The sequence below is a fragment of the Aquarana catesbeiana genome, linkage group LG04 (genome assembly GCF_042186555.1).
Source record: "Aquarana catesbeiana isolate 2022-GZ linkage group LG04, ASM4218655v1, whole genome shotgun sequence".
In the NCBI taxonomy this organism is placed as follows: domain Eukaryota; kingdom Metazoa; phylum Chordata; class Amphibia; order Anura; family Ranidae; genus Aquarana; species Aquarana catesbeiana.
The window spans coordinates 364886913-364904800 of NC_133327.1; the positions used below are offsets into that span (position 1 = coordinate 364886913).

The following is a 17888-nucleotide window of genomic DNA, read 5'->3' on the forward strand; positions in this document are numbered from 1 at the left end:
GTTGGAGCAATAATGACTATGGACTGCCAGTGGTGAGAAATTGCATACTATCCTTCATTATCCTTCATCCACCAGCCATTACAGTATTGGTCACATCAGCTGCACATTGAGCCAGCATCTGCATGCAGGCTGGACCTACTATAATTAGGGATGTGGAGCCTGATACACGATTATCAGTGGATTAGCATAGATCTCACCAAGGACCCCGAGTGTCAGTCCTATAGGACTATGGACTGAGCCCAATCTAAGCTATACATTTATCAGCTGTGTTACTTGTGGAGTAGTGGCTTTTATACACACACACTAGAAGCTGCTATTACATTGTATACCTCCAAGAGACCTTTAAGCCTCGTACACATGGTACGATTGTTGGACAACCGAGCGTCTGATTTTTGTCAAAAGGGCGTGTGCCAGGATCTTGTCTTGCATATCAACGTTACACAAATGTTACATATTGAATGTAGTGACGTACTACAAGGAATTTCAGCTCTTGAGCGCCACCCTTTGGGCCCTTGCTGCTAATTTCGTGTTTGGTGGGAATTGATTCTAAGCATGCGTGTTTGTACTTTTGACTTTTGTGTGACGGATTTGTGTACTGACCATCCAAAAATCTGACGTGGAGCTGTCGTTTGACAAAAATTTACTAGCCTGTCATCCAACATTTGTTGGCTGAAAATTGGAAAACAATTGTTGAAAAGAGAGTACTAATGGTAAGAACTTCGGACAACAGTCTGTCAAACTACAATCCCCTTCTGATTTTTGTACCATGTGCACAAGGCTTTCTTCAACAATGTCTCGGACATCATGCATCAGAGTAAGCATATGTTTCCACTGTACTGACCTGAAAGTCGTGCGATTTTGTCGCAATTTTTGCTGCGGTTTTGATGCGACTTGAACAATGCCTGTGTATTCTTGAGGTCTATGGACCTCAAGTCGCATCAAAGTGGGACCAAAGTAGTGCAGGGACTACTTTGATGTCGCTGCTACTTGAAGTCGCACAGATATGAACGGTACTCATTGAAAATCGTGGTACGACCTGTCATGCAACTTTGCAGTCCAAAGTCGCATGACAAATCGCACCAGTAGAAACCGAGCCGAAAGAAGGAAACCTGCTTCTTTAGAAATGCGCTGTACATCTTTGACTTCTCAGATGTAGTGTTGGCTTCCTCCCAGCCAATAGCTGGCTTTACAGCTCTTCTGAGGTATCCAGATGGCCCACCATCATCCAGATGTCTAGGAGGGATACTTGTTGTGTGGTGAGAGGATTCTCTCAAGGATGGGCCAGGAAGAGTTAACTTCTCTGGGAGGAGATTGAGCTAATTGCTACAATGGAACTGCTGTTGTTCCACAATGTATCCCCCGCCCATCTTTGAGTAGGACAGCTCACCTGTTAATCCTCTGACTCTGTCTTCTGCATAGACTCTAAAACAGCTTTTGCAGACCAATTGGCTGGTAATGGGATGACCCCGCATGCTCGGCGTTTAGGGATTTGAGAGTTGGTGAATGTGAAGAACTATGGGGGTTATTTACGAAAGGAAGGAAGGGGGGGGACATGCGGAATGGGGACATGCAAGGAAAATATAAAACCGTGTTTTAGCTTGCACATGATTGGATGATAAAATCAGCAGAGCTTCCCCTCATTTCAGATCTACCCCTCAGATTTACAGCAACTGCACTTCCAAGTGGACTTGCAGGGCAAAGTGGATTTTCCTTTCCTAAATAACCTATGTCTTTTCACAGATGAACCCTCGCCGCTTGCACGGTATCCTGATCTGGTTGGGGCCTTCATAGGTTTGCTTATGTCGCCTTGATGTCCGCTTTGATTTCTTCTGGCGTACAAGGCTGAAATACATAAACGTACCACCATAGGTGCTCCCCTTTTTTTTTACTCACCTGGACTACGATCCGTACCTTAAATGTTGGAGAGGGTCTTGTTCGGGTGGCGTACTGCTTATTTTAGGCAACAGACAGAAAAAGCAGCTACAGAAAGATAAAGGAGCTAGCAACTGGTATTTCAGCTGCAGCAAGGAAACGGTATTCCTGAGTAAAGAAAAAGAAATTACATTTACCGTTGGCAAAAAACAGGGTCCGCTCCAGGGGCTCCCGGCATAGGCAACCTTTTCAAATGACAATAGGCTGCCATGCTGAAAGCCCCCAGTAATAAACAATGGAGAGGGGAGGGACATCTTGTGGAAGGTACAACCCTATAAAAAAAAAAAAAATATGATTTTGACAAACAAGGGCAAAAAAAAAAATTAACATTTGCCCCTATTCAAGATGGCCACCACGACCGCAGGCCAGACCTTGCTTGCGTGGCTGGCAGCACTAGGACCAATGCGGCCCGCCCAACTCAGCCCACCGAGCCGGTAGGAAGACGCTGAGGGACTCAGAAAAGCTGATGAGGGTTGCGCGTCGCCTACTATAGCAACCAGGAATGAAGGTACATTATCACAAGGTGGTGGGGGAGGAAGAAAGCGAAAAAGAGAGAGGAACGCAAAGAAAGGAAAGCGAGAGAGAATGGATGACAGGAGGGAGAAATGTAAGGCTAAGTGAAAAATAAAAGTAGCTGCTTTCTCTGCTGCGGGCTTGAGCAAATGCCAGTATATAAATGCAGATAGGCACTCTTAGTTAAGAGACAACTGCTGTCCCAAAAGACCCACACAAGGGACTCCCTATCTTATCAGCACATTTAGCTGCCCAAGAATAGGGACTGCACCTGGGAGTGGATTGAACCCAGCTGGAAGCTGCCAACTGCAGAGGTAAGGTATGTTCGATGGGAGTGCACTAATCCTTTTCTTTTGTAATATTCACTGGTCCTGAGGAAGGAGCCAAGGCAGAGCTTGTCACAGGTATGCTGACACAGAGGCACCAGGAAACACCTTTTGCTTTAGATATACTTCATACACTTTATTAACTCCTCTTGTCTGTTAAGGTAAATTTATAACTGTCCTGGCATTCAAGGGGTTAAAGCAAGTTCACAGCTGCAGCCATGAACGTGCTATTAATTTTTAGGGCAGGTGAAGGGCTTTTAGGTTAAAGTGATCTGGGTTGCGCTGATCACTTTTACAAGCTCTGGAGGTGCGCCCCATTTCCCCCCTCCCTTCCCTGCTAGCAGCCGCCCCAGTGGTTCCCATGTATTACATCACTTCTGGGCTCACAGCTGTCGTTCTCTGGTTACTGTAGTAATGGAGGGATTGAAAGATAATTGGGGTCTTAACAGAAAAAATACCCCCCATACATGCCCAAATCCAACTGTGTAGGGTGCACATATGTATGTAAACATAAATTGTGCTACACATGTGGCAGTATTTCTGTGACCATCAGAGTGAGAGCTGTAAACACTTTGAAAGTACAATTTATGGAGAATTTTAGGTGCTGTAGTTTTTCACAGGGGCGTGGAATTTTAAAGTTTTTAAAAGGAGAAGTCCAGCCTGAGCTAGTTTAGCTGGGCTTCTCCTATGGGTTACAGGAGTGCAATTCATTTTGCACTCCCGTGACCCATTTTCAGCAGAGAGCGGACTGAAGTCTGCTCTCTGCTGACGTCACACAGATCAGTTCAGGCACCATGTTATCCCGAGTCTGGATCTGCCAGGTGCCTGGACTGGTGGCTGTCTCAGCTCCCCGCTGAGACGGACACTCCCCGCCCCTCCACAGCTCAGCAATCCAATGAGCGTGGAGGAGCAGAGCAGGCAGGGGCTCTCCGCTTGGGGATCCGAGCCATCGGTGGTGTTCGATGGCTCGGTTCTCAGTGCAGAGATGCCAGGGGACCTAGGTAAGTATGATTATGGGAAAAAATTTATTCCTGTACTTCTCTTCTAAAGAATAAACAGACTCCTCGATGAGCTGCTTAATTTACATGGCTGTACCCCGCCCAGATCATCATATTTCTGCATGAGGTGTGGCCAGGTGTATAAGCTAAGCTGCTCACAGGAAGTCCGTACAAATAAATGGAGGGCTGACATTGTCAGTGGCATGGGGAGAGATGAATGGCTTTGTATGCAGAGCCACTCATCTGTCCCTAACTGCAGGTAATCGCTCACTCCATGTGTGATTATACATGGACAGCCTGTTATTGATTTGTACTGGCTGAGCGTCTGCAGCTGATCGCAAACACTTGGCTGTACCCACTGCAGAAATACACTGATCTGGGCCATGTACGACTATCTGAGTGAGCCCTTAGATCAGCATTTCTCAACTCCAGCCCTCAAGGCACCCCAACAGGTCATGTTTTCAGGATTTCCCTCAGATGAAACAGCTGTGGTAATTACTAAGGCAGTGAAACTGATCAAATCACCTGTGCAAAATAATGGAAAGCCTGAAAACATGACCTGTTGGGGCGCCTTGAGGACTGGAGTTGAGAAACTCTGCCTTAGATCTACCAACTACTATGGGGTGCAAGGGTCTGCCTGACTGCATAAAGGTGAATTGTATTGTTTAGGAGGGTGCTTATATCACAGTTTCTCTAAGTCTTTAGCTCCCTGTTTACACCAGTGCGGTTTATCATGCAATTTGAGAGTTTCAAATCATCTGACAAGTCACACCCCATTGTCGGCAATATAACCTTTCAAATTGCTGAAAATCATGTCACAGTGACTTTGAAAAAATGCAGATTTCATTGCGACTTGCATAGTCATCAGTTTAATGACATGTCAATGAAATCAACAATGCAAATAATTTTGGATAGGGAGGGTTATAATCCCTGTCAGTTTCTTTTTTGCTCCATTGGGGAGATTTCCCTTAACTTCCTGTCCCATATTCAAAATAGGAAGTCCCTGCAAATTAAGGGAATCCCTCTGGGACCCCCAGGACACCAGAACTAGTGACCCCATTGGATGAATTCCCCTCTATTACTTTTATGGGGACAACCCACAGTTTGGTATTTTCTTTTACTTTCAATGATAAATGGTAAACAGGACAAAATGTAGAGAGTTTGAATCCCCCGAACAGTGGCACAGCCAGTAATATTAACTGACAGGTGTTCTAATCCATCTCCATTCTATCCAAAACGAAAAGAAAAGTTTTGCCTTTAGTTGCATTTTAAGTTGACTGCACAATCAAACTGTATTGTACTGTGAGAATTAAGCACCTGGTGAATTAGGTCACGGCTTTCATAAATAATTCTCACTTTATTTTCTTATTGCGTTTTCCTATACGGAAGATACAAATGACCAGAATGTTTTATGACTGCACCCAGTAAGTAAACCATCCGGGGCGGTCCTTTGCAGCCAATCGGAATAGACTGAATACTCCAGCTTTCTGCACATCCTCAGTGTATGGTGTCCAGCACTGATCATAGTAAACTAGGACTGAAGATGCACCGATCCATACTCACTTCTCATATTGACATCAATGGGGTTGATACTTGCAGCATGGACCCGGATGATGACTTCATTGGGATAATTGATGACAGGGAAAAGCATATTGTCATTGAAGCGCAGGACATCATTCTTCCCGTATTTGTCGATCACCCAGGCTGGCATGATGGTGTTTCTTACAGATGACACATGGATGCCTCTGTCCTTCCCAGGTGTTATTATTCCAATTGGTCTCTTATATAAACCAGCAGTCCTCCACAAACATCTACTACATGCCATACTGAGCATTTTCAGTGCAATCTAGAAAACAGTGCTATTAGTTCCAAATATTCAACTTGCAAATGTCAGTTTTTATGAAGAACACATCACGTTGTGAATAATGTGCCCATTAGTATTAAGCTACCCCAGCAGCTGTAGGTGAACACACCTTTGTCAAGCTTTTCACATAAAACATGAGTTCCAAGAAAAGAACTGCCACATTACAATATTCAAGGCTGCAAATTGTACGATTAATCCTCCCGCTCTGTCCTCACTGTGTTAGTTTTCCGTGTTTCTCTTATTCTCATGGTCCTGTCTCCTCAGTGCCCTCTAGTCACTTCCGCGTTCCGAGCCTCGTTGTGCTTCTATCCATATGTGTCACGGTTTACTAAAACATTGACCAATCAGCTCTTTTGGCATTGTCAGGTGTCTGTTTGCCAACCAACACATGTCGGCTTCCGTGCGCATCACGATTATGTGATTGTCTTTTTAGTATAATAATGCTTGGGATGAGTTTACGTGAGGTGAGTGATTAAAACGAATAGGCTTTGTTTTGCTTTGATATCGGTAATGGATGAATGAAGTGAATTCGGGGCTTGTATGACTTATTAGAGCTGGAAACACTTAAGTCAGCTCATATAAGCACAGTACGTTTGAATTGGATGTAGTAGGGAATGTTTGCAGTCTCCCATTGAGGAGAATTCCCTTCACTTCATACCTGTGGAATCAAGTCCTGCTTTAAAGTGGAGTTCCACCCAAAAGTGGAAGTTCCACTTTAAGGACTCCTAACATGCCACATTTGGCATGTTTTTTTTTTTTTGTTGAAGTGGGTACCTAATTTTGACAGGTACCCAGCTTCCACTTCCGCTCATGGTGCTGCCTAGTAAGGATGCGCTCCAGTGTGTTTGCATGCTGCACGTGCAGAGCCCGTCAGGAAGTAGGCAATGCGCTGCGCTAAACACAAGCAGTGAGACATTTCCCGATCTCTACAGCCGCGCATCGGGAAATGTCTCACTGCTTGTGATTAGCGCAGCGCAATGCCGACTTCCTGGCGGGCTCGGCACGTGCAGCATGCAAACACACCGGAGCGCATCCTTACTGCCTAGGCAACACAAGCAGAAGTCCTCCTCTCCCCCTACCTCCCTGCAATCTTCTTTGACATGTCACAGGTCCCAGAAGATTGCCCGGGCCTTTGAGGAGGCGCAGCATGCACCTAGCTGTGAAGCAGCACGCTGTCACAGTCGGGTGCCCACACTTGTGATGATGGGTAAGAGGCAAGGGAGAGAACCGGGGCTTTGGGCGGCTGGATCGTGGGACAGGTGAGTGTCTGTTTATTAAAAGTCAGTGTAGCTGCTGACTTTTAATTGACACAAAAACGAGTGTAGCTCCGCTTTGTGTCCTTCTCCCCTGCCATATTTGGCAGGTACCTAGTTTTAACAGGTACTCACTGCCACTAGGTGATCCGATCGGAAGTTCTCTTCTTCCCCACAGTCTTCTGGGACACATCACAGGTCTCGGAAGACTGAAGGCCATTCACAAAGCTCAGCTCACACATACACAGTGGGCAGCCAGCTGTGAAGCCCCAAGCAGCACAGTCAGCTGCCCATAGTTATGTGCAGAGCCCGCCAGGAAGTCGGCACTGCGCTAATCCCAGGCAGTGAGACATTTCCCGATCTCTGCAGCCGTGCATCGGGACAATGTCTCACTGCTTGTGATTAGCGCAGTGCCGACTTCCTGGTGGGATCTGCACGTGGGCTGTGCGAACACGCCCAAGCTCATCCTTAGTTATGATGCCGACACCGGGAACTGCAAGGCTAGTAAAGAGCTAGCCCAGGTAAGGACAACGCTGGATCCTTGGACAGGAAAGTGTCCTTTTATTAAAAGTCAGCAGCTACAGCATTTGTAGGTGCTGACTTTTCTTTTCTCCAGAGTAAACCTCCTGTTTACAGATGTAATATCTCTAGGGGCTCATTCACACGATAATATCTATAGGGGCTCATTTGAGATTGGCAATGAGCTCGGCCATGTTTGGATCCTATTCCGAAGCCACGTGAGCGATCCTGTCAAGAAGCTGTTGCTGTACTAATCATAAGGGGCATAGGCACCCCACACACACACACACACACACACACACAGGCAGCCGAACATTTGCTATATTGCCAAAAGTTTTGGAACGGCTGCCTTTACATGCACGTGAACTTTAATGGCATCCCAGTCTTAGTCTGTAGGGTTCAATATTGAGTTGGCCCACCCTTTGCAGCTATAACCGCTTCAACTCTTCTGGGAAGGCAGTCCACAAGGTTAAGGAGTGTGTCTGTGGGAATGTTTCACCATTCTTCCAGAAGTGCATTTGTGAAGCCAGGCACTGATGTTGGACGAGAAGGCCTGGCTCGCAGTCTCCACTCTAATTCATCCCAAAAGTGTTCTGTTGGGTTGAGGTCCTGACTCTGTGCAGGCCGATTTAAGTTCCTCCACCCCAAACTCGCTCATCCAGAGTCTTTATGGACCTAGCTTTGTGCACTGGTCCAAATCATTTAGTAGAGGGGGATTATGGTGTGGGCTTGTTTTTCAGGGGTTGGGCTTGGCCCCTTAGTTCCAGTTAAGGGAACTCCTAATGCATCAGCATACCAAAACATTTTGGAGAATCTCATGCTCCCAACTTTGTAGGAACAGTTTGGGGATAACCTCTCCTGTTCCAACATGACTGTGCACAAAGCAAGCACGTGGGTTACAGCTAGGATCCAAACATGCCCAAGCTCAACGCACTTCCTGTGTGCTCTGTTCACACAATACAAGTGTGGTGGGGTGTGCACCATGTTGTTGCAGTGCGTTGCAACATGCTGTAGTGCCTAAAGATGAATAAAGTGTCATTTTGTGACACTTCAATAAAGTTAAATGAAAAAGGTAAACGGTGCAGTGTGTTGTCATAAGGCATAGTGCCAGCCCTTCATGCCCCTACACAACAGACACCAGGGCACACTTATATTAGTGTGCAGGCTGGTGTAAACTAGCTCTTAAGGCTCTTTACAGCCAGCCAATAACTTTTACTTCCCCCGCAACCCATGGTGGTTCCCGGCCCTTACTATGCCTCCAGGACTGCGGTAAACAGTTGGGAGGGCTCCCCACAGAGGAGGTGGAGGAACATCCATTCCAGCATCCCCTCTGTGACAAATGAAGCTGGAAGTGATGAAGGTTTTGTCACTTTGGTTTCAGAGGTGTCCTTCTCTGGCTCTTACAGCCAGGGAAGTAGCTGATCAAACACAATCTGTGCTTGATTAGATGATTTGAAGGGCAGGGGAGACATCAGGGGTCTAATACATGATGTCTCCATAAAGTCTATTAAAAGGGAACTTGTTGCTCCCTTGTAAAAGCAATAAAGTTAAAATGGTTCTAAAGGCAGGAGGTTTTGCACCTTAATGCATTCTCTGCATTAAGGTAAAAAAGAAAACCTGCATGCAGCTGCCCCCCCCCCCCCCCCCAGTTCTCCTTATACTTACCTGAGCCCATTCTCAATCCAGAGCTGTTCATGAGAGCAACGGGACTCTCAGCTTTCTCACTCCACATTGCTGTCAGTCACAACCAGTAAAGAGGGAATGGGAAGCGGGTCCCAGCTGTGCTCTGTATGAACTTTCAGAACCAGCCTGGAAGGGAGCCCACACAAGTGGCCCCATAGTAGGCAGTTTGCTATGGGGCACTTGCCATGGGGGATGGGGGGGGGTGCAGGCTGGCAGGGGAACTAAGAATAGGAGGATCAGGGCTGCTCTGTGCAAAACCATTGCACAAAGTAGCAAAGTATGACATGTTTGTGTTTTTTTTTTTTTTTTTTTTTTTTGTTTTTTTTTTTATTATTATTCTTTACAATCAATTTAAATGAAAAATAAAGTTGTTAAAAAGTGTAAAAAAAAATAAATAAGTGATAGTAAAAAAAAAAATTAAAAGAACCCCCATCACCCTGTGTATACACGTAAATGCAAAAGTGCTTGTAAGTCTGGCACACATATGTAAGCAGTATCTATCGCCGCAAACAATGGAGTGAGAGCAATATTTCTAGGGCTATAAGTCACAATTAATTATAAACTATGCCTATGGACAGTTATAGGTGCCTTGGTTTGTTGCCATTTCACAGGTGTGCACAATTTTTAATCGTGACGTTTGGTATCTTGTTTTATTAAATGTATTGTGTTTGTGTGCATTAAAATTAATTTAACCCCTTGGCGCCGAGGGGGGCGCATATTTGCGTGAATTGCTGTCAGTACCGCTGTGCCAAGAGCATGTGCAGTGCACGCTCCTGGCACAGTTACCTGGCGCCTAACCAAAAGCTCCCGATCGCTGCTTGTGATTGGGAGTTTTCAGATCACGTGACAGCCAATCATGGCGGTCACATGGTCTTAGGCCCCACCTCCCAGCGTCATAAACCTCCTTAAAGGGTCGGGAGGCATCGGCATGAAGAGAATTTTCATTTGAATATTGGCTGCACAACTTTTGTGTGACAAACCAAAAATTGCAACGCCCACCATTTTATTCTGCAGGGCCTCTGCTTTCAGAAACAATATCATGTTTGGAGGTTCGAAGGAATTTTTCTAACAAAAAAATGCTTGTTTAACATGCATGTGAAATTTTTCAAAAGTGCCCCACACAGAAAATGGTTAATTAATAAAATAAAAATCTATTGTATGTAACTTGGAAAATCAACTCCCATGGGAGGTCAGGGCATCATACAGATACAGCAACTATCACTTCTAAAAAAGCTGGCAAAGAAGAGAGCATGCAGCAATGGAAACAGCTGTCTATGACAGTTAGACACACATGGGTTAAACTGCTAAAACACTCCCAGAATGGTGAGAGTGAATGGGGGCTGAGTATGCAGCCTGATCATTAGTACTTCCATTTTGAGGGCCCCTGCCCTTTCATCAGAGTGGAGGTTGTGAGGTACTAGTAGTAGGCTATGTAGCTTGCATTCTGAGCTGTCAGGCTGGCACTGGTGTCACCTCCTTGTAGCACTGTTCAGTTCAGCCTCGTTCTGGCCCCAGCATCCCTCTCCATCGTGAGATAGCTTACCATTCGCTTAGATTTTAGTGCTGCTTTTACCTTTTACACAAATAAAAACATTTGGACATGTGTAATGGATAGATTATGGCAGTGCACAGTTCTCATAAGTCTTTTGATAAAATAATGGGGCTGCCAGTGCTGAGCTCCTTAAAAATTATGGTTGCTTGGCTGTTATTCTGTCTTCAGATTTTTCTGGGAGATGGCATTTTGCTCAAGTATTGGCAGCCATGGTTTGCTCATGACATGATGCCTTTAAAGTGACATCAGTCACCTAAAAAAAAAAAATTAATGGCAGTTTCCTGCAAAAGAAAAGGTATCATACTCACCTCTCCAGTGGCCCATGTCTTTAAGTGACCTTCACTCTATTCAAGCGCTGTAGCCTCCATCAGACCCTTCAGCATTCAACATTTCCAGGAGGGTTGGATTCCCATATCCCTTGCTGCGGTGTCATTCTCAGACCCCTATACCCCTGCTGTGTTCTACGCCACTGAGCCTAACCATTCCTGAGGAAAGGCCTATTGTAAATTAGGAGTCTGCAGACAGCACTGCTGCTGCTTGAAATTACTAGTGGTGCTGATTTTGTTCATTCTGTTATTTGTGTAACTTGTATGTGTCTTCTTTGTGTTTTTGCAGATGATTTTAGTTTTTATTTTTACTCATTCACAGGCAGCTGCTGCCTTGAGGCGTGGACAACTAAGCCCTATAGAATTGTGCCAGAAGTGTCTGTCGTTTATCAAGGAAACCAGATTTCTTAATGCTTATGTAAATTTAACTGAAGAAGTTGCCCTTAAACAAGCCGCTGAGGCAGAAAAACGCTTCAGACAAGGTATAGTTCTTTATAAGGTGCACAATTAGTATGGTTTGAGAAAAGCAGTTTGCAATAGGCAGGATTTCTCACTTTTCATCTTTTTTACCAAAGCCAAATTGTGGGCAACAAAATTATCTATAGCTCTTCCTCTGACCCTATTAAAGGAAGCAAAAATAATTTTCACTTTACCTTGCTCCTTTATGGAGATATTTGAAGTTCTAATCCCTGTGATGTTAACACAGAGTCTCCAACAGAATTATCACTAACTGGAGCCATTAGGAGGGGCTGGAGGCGTTCCCCAGCATGTCTTCCTGTACACATAGGGTGCATTTCAGAGCTAGTATGGACAGGGTTATGAGAAGTGACAGGGAAGGAGAGATTCCACTATCATCAATATGGTGTCTTGCTAGTATTTATAATATTTGAACAATGTCAAGTGTTGTCACCCTGATGCCCTGACATCGCTGTAAGTGCAGCAGAACAGCAGTGTGGCTTTTCCCTGCTCAACCCTCTCTCTCCCGATACTAGGCCCACTGTGCCAGTGATGTTGACTTTGTTGTAGCTCTTATGCCCTGTACACACGGTCAGACATTGATCGGACATTCCAACAACAAAATCCATGGACGGTGACGTAAAACACGTACGTCGACTATAAACGGGGCAGTAGCCAATAGCTTTCATCTCTTAATTTATTCTGAGCATGCGTGGCACTTTGTGCGTCGGATTTGTGTACACAAGATCGGAATTTCCGACAACGGATTTTTTTGTCGGAAAATTTTATAGCAAGCTCTCAAACTTTGTGTGTTGAAAATTTTGATGGAAAATGTGTGATGGAGCCTACACACGGTCGGAATTTCCGACAATAAGGTCCTATCACACATTTTCCGTCGGAAAATCCGACCGTGTGTACAGGGCATTAGAATGTTCACAAAAAATATTTAGGAAATTAATTAAAGATCAACTCCGTATTCCTATAGAAATAAGCCAAAGCACAATACTGCTATTCTATTGCCCTGTTAGGTTCTTTTAGAAACTGTGCAATTACATGATCTTAGCCGTCCTGAATAAACCTGCAAGACAGCAGCATTGCTCCTCACTACTTACTCCTCTTCCTCTTGTGACAACAACACTTGCTCAATGGGCTGAATGTCAGGTTAGAGAGGTAGGAAATGGTGAGTAGGCAGGCACATCAATGTTTTGTTGCCTTGTTCAACACTGTGAGGATCCAGGCAACCATATGATCGTAGCAGCACTAAGCAAAGCAGCAAAGCATCAGTGTTGCTGCTTTCCCCTTTCCTCCCTTTATGGCAAGCATATTGTGACAGCGAGCAGAACACAACATTGCTGTCAACTTCGCAGTCTCAGTAGGCTAAAGGTCTAGAGAAAGAGGCAGGGAATGGTCATTGACAATAAAACTGTTCTGCTGTCTTGCTGAGCATCCCTGACATATCAAAGCAAGGCAGCAGTGCAACGGACTTGCTGTTTACCTCCCCCCTCCACCTGCTTTGCCATATCTTTTGATGGCATTTTGAGCACAGAGGAGTGGGATGGTGCTGGACAAGGTGAGGTAGAACACGCAAAGCTCCTCTTAACAAAATGAGATGTCAGTGAGAAACTGTGAGTGGGGCAGTGAGTTGAACAATCACTTGGAACATAAGAATCAGGCTGGGACACTGGTCACCTAGACAGGCAATACTACAATCTGTGCAGCTAGTTTATAGGATCCACGGACCTAAGAGCAAAAAAGAAGCACATGTTTCTTAAAGGTATGCCTGCACCTTAAAGTTTATTAAAAATGTGTTCTGCCCGGAGTTCAGCTTTAATGATGTATGGGGAACATGCATAACATTGTTCATCAATAAGTATTTCTATGGGCGTTGTGCACGATAGCTTCGTCTCTCCAGGAACTCTCATTTCTCATTGGCTGATACAGCAGCGGGAACCATTGGCTCCCACTGCTGTCAATCACAACCAATGAGGAGAGAGAGGGGTGGGGCTGAGCCAGGGCTCTGCGTATGAATGGACACACAGAGCAGTGGCTCAGGAGCAAGGCTTCGCAGGAGGGAGGGGCCAGGAGCACCTGTGTAAAACCACTGCACTGAGCAGGTAAGTATGACATGTTTATTTTAATTTAAAAAAATCAGAATCTTTGATATCACTTTAAGTTTGATATTTAACCTACTCAGTGACTTTAGAGAAGGAAGGTCATGAGGGCAGCAAGTCAAGCGAATCACGATTAAAAAAATATATGCACACACAATCAGGCTTATTCAGTTAATCAGGGCCAAATAAATGGGTGGTATTTAAAGTTAAGTAAACCTTTGGTGAAATATCAGGAGTCTAAACAGATCCCTGACGTTTCCTTTTTTCTAGACAGATAAAGGGACTAGTGACAAAGATCCCCAATCTTTTCTCTGCAGCCTCAGCTGGTTTGTAGATGAATTAACAGAAGACAGTCTATACAGAGACCCCTGTTCATTCACAAACGAAAGTATAGTAAACCATTTACTATGCTTCAGTGAAGAATGAACACAGGAGCAATCAGAAAGGGTTCATCTGCTGGTAGGACTGTTGCTCCTAGATCTATAGGCTGCAATTCCAGAGTCCACCAGCGGGTGTCTCTCAGCAGCCAGAAGCTCACATAATCTCATGCAATCAGTCATCACCTGTTACTGGTTGCAGGAAGTGTATTTAAACCCTGTCCATGCACTTAATTCCTGCCTTGGCTCTCCAACTTCTGTCTTTCAGCCTAGTGGATTCTGCCCCTTCCTTGAATTCGCACAATGTGCTGTACCACAATGACAGGTTCCCAGTCGCTACTACTTTTCACGTAAGGCTGTTCCATCTGTACCATCATGTGGAAGGGAATGTTCTGGCATCGTTGGGCAAGGCAGTCAGCCGTAAAATCCACCTTACTGCTGACATGTGGTCCAGCAAGCATGGGCAGGGACGATATATTTTGTTCACAGCACACTGGGTAACGCTGCTTGCAACCCGAAAGGATGCAGGACAGGGCTCGGTGCTGCAGCTTGTTGTGCCCCCACATCTCCATACAGCTGGTGGTGATGATGCCAGACCTGTGAGCTCTACCTCCTCTGCCACCTCCATGCCCTCCTCTGCAGAATTGTCCTATGAACATCAGGTACCCGCTAAGCGTTCAAAGGGCTATTCCCAAAATCATGCTAAAAGGTGCCATGCAGTACTTCAGATGGTGTGTTTAGGGGACAGGAACCACACCGGAGCAGAGATTCTTGCAGCTCTGCAGGGACAGGCCCAGAGGTGGTTCACACCACGCCAGCTGGAGCCAGGAATGGTGGTGTCCGATAATGGCTCAAACCTCCTGTCCGCCCTTAGACAGGGAAATTGACACATGTGCCATGCCTGGCACATGTCCTCAATTTGGTGGTGCAGCATTTCTTAAGTAGGTACCCAGGGTTGCAAGATGTACTAAAGCAGGCCAGAAGAGTCTAGCCATTTCAGCCAGTGCTCGGTTGGCTGAAATTCAGCGGGAATTACACCTGCCCGTAAACTGCCTGATTTGTGACATGCCCACCAGGTGGAACTCAACTTTGGGAATGCTGCAGCGGCTATACATGCAGCAGAGGGCCATCGTGTACCTGTGCCAGTACGGCAGGACGACAGACTCAGGCCGCCTCGGCTTTTTTTCCCCACGCCAATGGCTGATCATTAAGGATGCATGCACTATATTGTCACCATTTGAGGAGGGAAAAAATAACCATTGTATGCCCAATTACTTGCATATAAGCCTCCAAAATGGCCACTTTTGATTTTTGACGTTCAGGTCCCATAATCTTTGATGGGGTTCGTTATTCGGGTCTGAACTTTCGCAGTGTTCGTAAGTTCTGGTGCGAACTGAACGGGGTCTGTTCGGCCCATCCCTAGTCACTTGTTTGGTTATCTGGTTTTGCTTTACATAGTTTTGTTATATTGGAGGTGCGTTTTACATTTGTGTTATTCACTTATTTTTAAATAAATTATATTATTTTACACTTTACTTGAGCCTGATATTCTCTGCGGCAGTCCACACATTTCTGATCACACCCGTTCCTGACAAAGGGGCTCTCCATACTGAACCTAATCCCTCCCCGCCCCTTAGGGCCCAAGCAGCAGCTGCAGCACAGTGGGAGGAAGTTGAGGGAAAGCCGGCTAGCAGCACTGCAGGGGAAGGGTACCAGAGGATCTGTATCATTGGGGAACCACCAGGACAGGCGGGATTGGAGGAGAAAAGGCTCCATCTTCAGAATTCAATCCCCCTGTGGCTCCTCAGCAGCAGCTGAAGCTGGGGGGAGGGAGAAGAGGAGAAGTCAGATTCACTGCAGAGGGAGCCACAGTAGAATTGCTCATGTGTACAAACAGTGCCGCCAATAAAGCAGTACAGCTGGCCCTCCCGTTTGTCAGGTGCCCCCCTGTTGAACTCATGAGTCCTGGGCCCTGAGGACCAGCAGTACCCCCTTATCAGTGGCCCTGTATGTAGTTAATCATTTTGTGAAGTATTTACTAGTATTTTGAGTGGGAATTGAATGAAGCTTAGCTGTTCACTTGGTCCTGTACACCAAAAGCATCGCACCTGTGAGCAGACCTCTTTTTGGGGTAGTTATAGATCAGAACCACGTGCATCTGTACTTAACTGCTTTGAAATAAATTAGACGTATTTCACAAAACGTTCATCTGTAGTCTCAGAGCTTTCACCAAGCATCAGGTGCATAGCATAGTAACGGCATAATAGTTTAGAGACATTTAATGTGTACGTTCTCAGAAATGGTATCTCCCAGCGCACTCGTCGTTTAAAAAAGAAGCTGATTAGAAAAGATCACATCTTGTATTTCTTAAAGTGGTTGTTAACCCACTTCTATGAAACGATCTTATCCCCTCTGTACCTTTAATAAGGTGTGTCCCTGTGCCTATGTTCTGTAAAAAATCTACCGATCTGTACTGATATAAGTTGCGCTCAGGGCGCACATCTGATTCCTCTCCTCCTTCTCCCTCTGGCTCACAGCTGCAGTGGGCGGGGCCGATCTGTCCCGCTGCCATCAGCGGGGAGGAGGGGGAGAGAAGAGACAGAGAGCCAACAATCAGCTGAGCGCCTGGAGCCACGCTCATACAAGGTACAGATGGGCAAATTTTTTTACATTAAACAGGGACACATGTTGGTAAGGTACAGCGGAGATAAGAACATTTTAGAGCAGATGGGGGGGGGGGGGACAAAGGACACAGACACAGGGAGAGCTGCGGCTGATAGAATCACGCAAACCATGATGTCAGGGCTCAGCAGCCATGATTATCGTGGTCTGTTTGTAGAGGGAGGGTATAGTCAGGCAGGATCATCCAGGTTTTTTAGGGTACAGTGCCTTGCAAAAGTATTCACCTCCCTTGGCTTTTTACCTATTTTGTTACATTACAGCCTTTAGTTCAATGTTTTTTTTAATCTGAATTATATGTGATGGATCAGAACACAATAGTCTAAGTTGGTGAAGTAAAATTAGAAAAATATATACATAAAACTATTTTTCAGAAATAAAAAACTGATAATTGGCATGTGCATATGTATTCACCCCCTTTTATTATGAAGCCCATAAAAAGCTCTGGTGCAACCAATGACCTTGAGAAGTCACATAATTAGTGAAATGATGTCCACTTGTGTGCAATCTAAGTGTCACATGATCTCTAATTACATATACACACCTTTTTGAAAGGCCCCAGAGGCTGCAACACCTAAGCAAGAGGCACCGCTAACCAAACACTGCCATGAAGACCAAGGAACTCTCCAAACAAGTAAGGGACAATGGGGTTGAGAAGTACAAGTCAGGGTTAGGTTATAAAAAAAAAAAAATATCCAAATCTTTGATGATCCCTAGGAACACCATCAAATCTATCATAACCAAATGGAAATAACATGGCAAAATGGCAAACCTGCCAAGAGACAGCCGCACACCAAAACTGACGGACCGGGCAAGGAGGGCATTAATCAGAGAAGCAGCACAGAGACCTAAGTTAAACCTGGAGGAGCTGCAGACTTCCACAGCAGAGACTGGAGTATCTGTACATAGGACGATAATAAGCCGTATGCGCCATAGAGTTGGGCTTTATGGCAGAGTGGCCAGAAGAAAGCCATTACTTTCAGCAAAAAACAAAATGGCACATTTTGAGTTTGCGAAAAGGCATGTGTGAATCTCCCAAAATGTATGGAGGAAGGTGCTCTGGTCTGATGAGACTAAAATTTAACTTTTTGGCCATCAAAGAAAATGCTATGTCTGGCGCAAACCCAACACATCACATCACCCAAAGAACACCATCCTCACAGTGAAACATGCTGTAGGGATGTTTTTCAGCAGTCAGGACTGGAGAACTGGTCAGCGTTGAGGGAAAGATGGATGGTGCTAAATACAGGGATATTCTTGAGCAAAACCTGTAGCACTCTGTGTATGATTTGAGGCTAG

The 17888-nt window shown here is 45.3% G+C and overlaps 2 protein-coding genes across 2 annotated transcripts in view; one reads left to right on the top strand and one right to left on the bottom strand.

Moving 5' to 3' along the window:
• Positions 1 to 5959, bottom strand: part of RTN4IP1 (reticulon 4 interacting protein 1) — a 43527-nt gene extending 37568 nt beyond the window's left edge. The window contains exon 1 of the mRNA XM_073627021.1: positions 5333 to 5959. Coding sequence (XP_073483122.1) covers positions 5333 to 5603 — 271 coding nt within the window. The 5' untranslated portion in view covers positions 5604 to 5959. The remainder of the gene's footprint in view (positions 1 to 5332) is intronic.
• The window catches only part of QRSL1 (glutaminyl-tRNA amidotransferase subunit QRSL1), a 70407-nt gene continuing 58475 nt past the window's right edge, over positions 5957 to 17888 (top strand). Inside the window, 2 exon segments of the mRNA XM_073627020.1 lie at positions 5957 to 6097; positions 11289 to 11448. Of these exon segments, the coding sequence (XP_073483121.1) occupies positions 6074 to 6097; positions 11289 to 11448 (184 nt within the window). The 5' untranslated portion in view covers positions 5957 to 6073.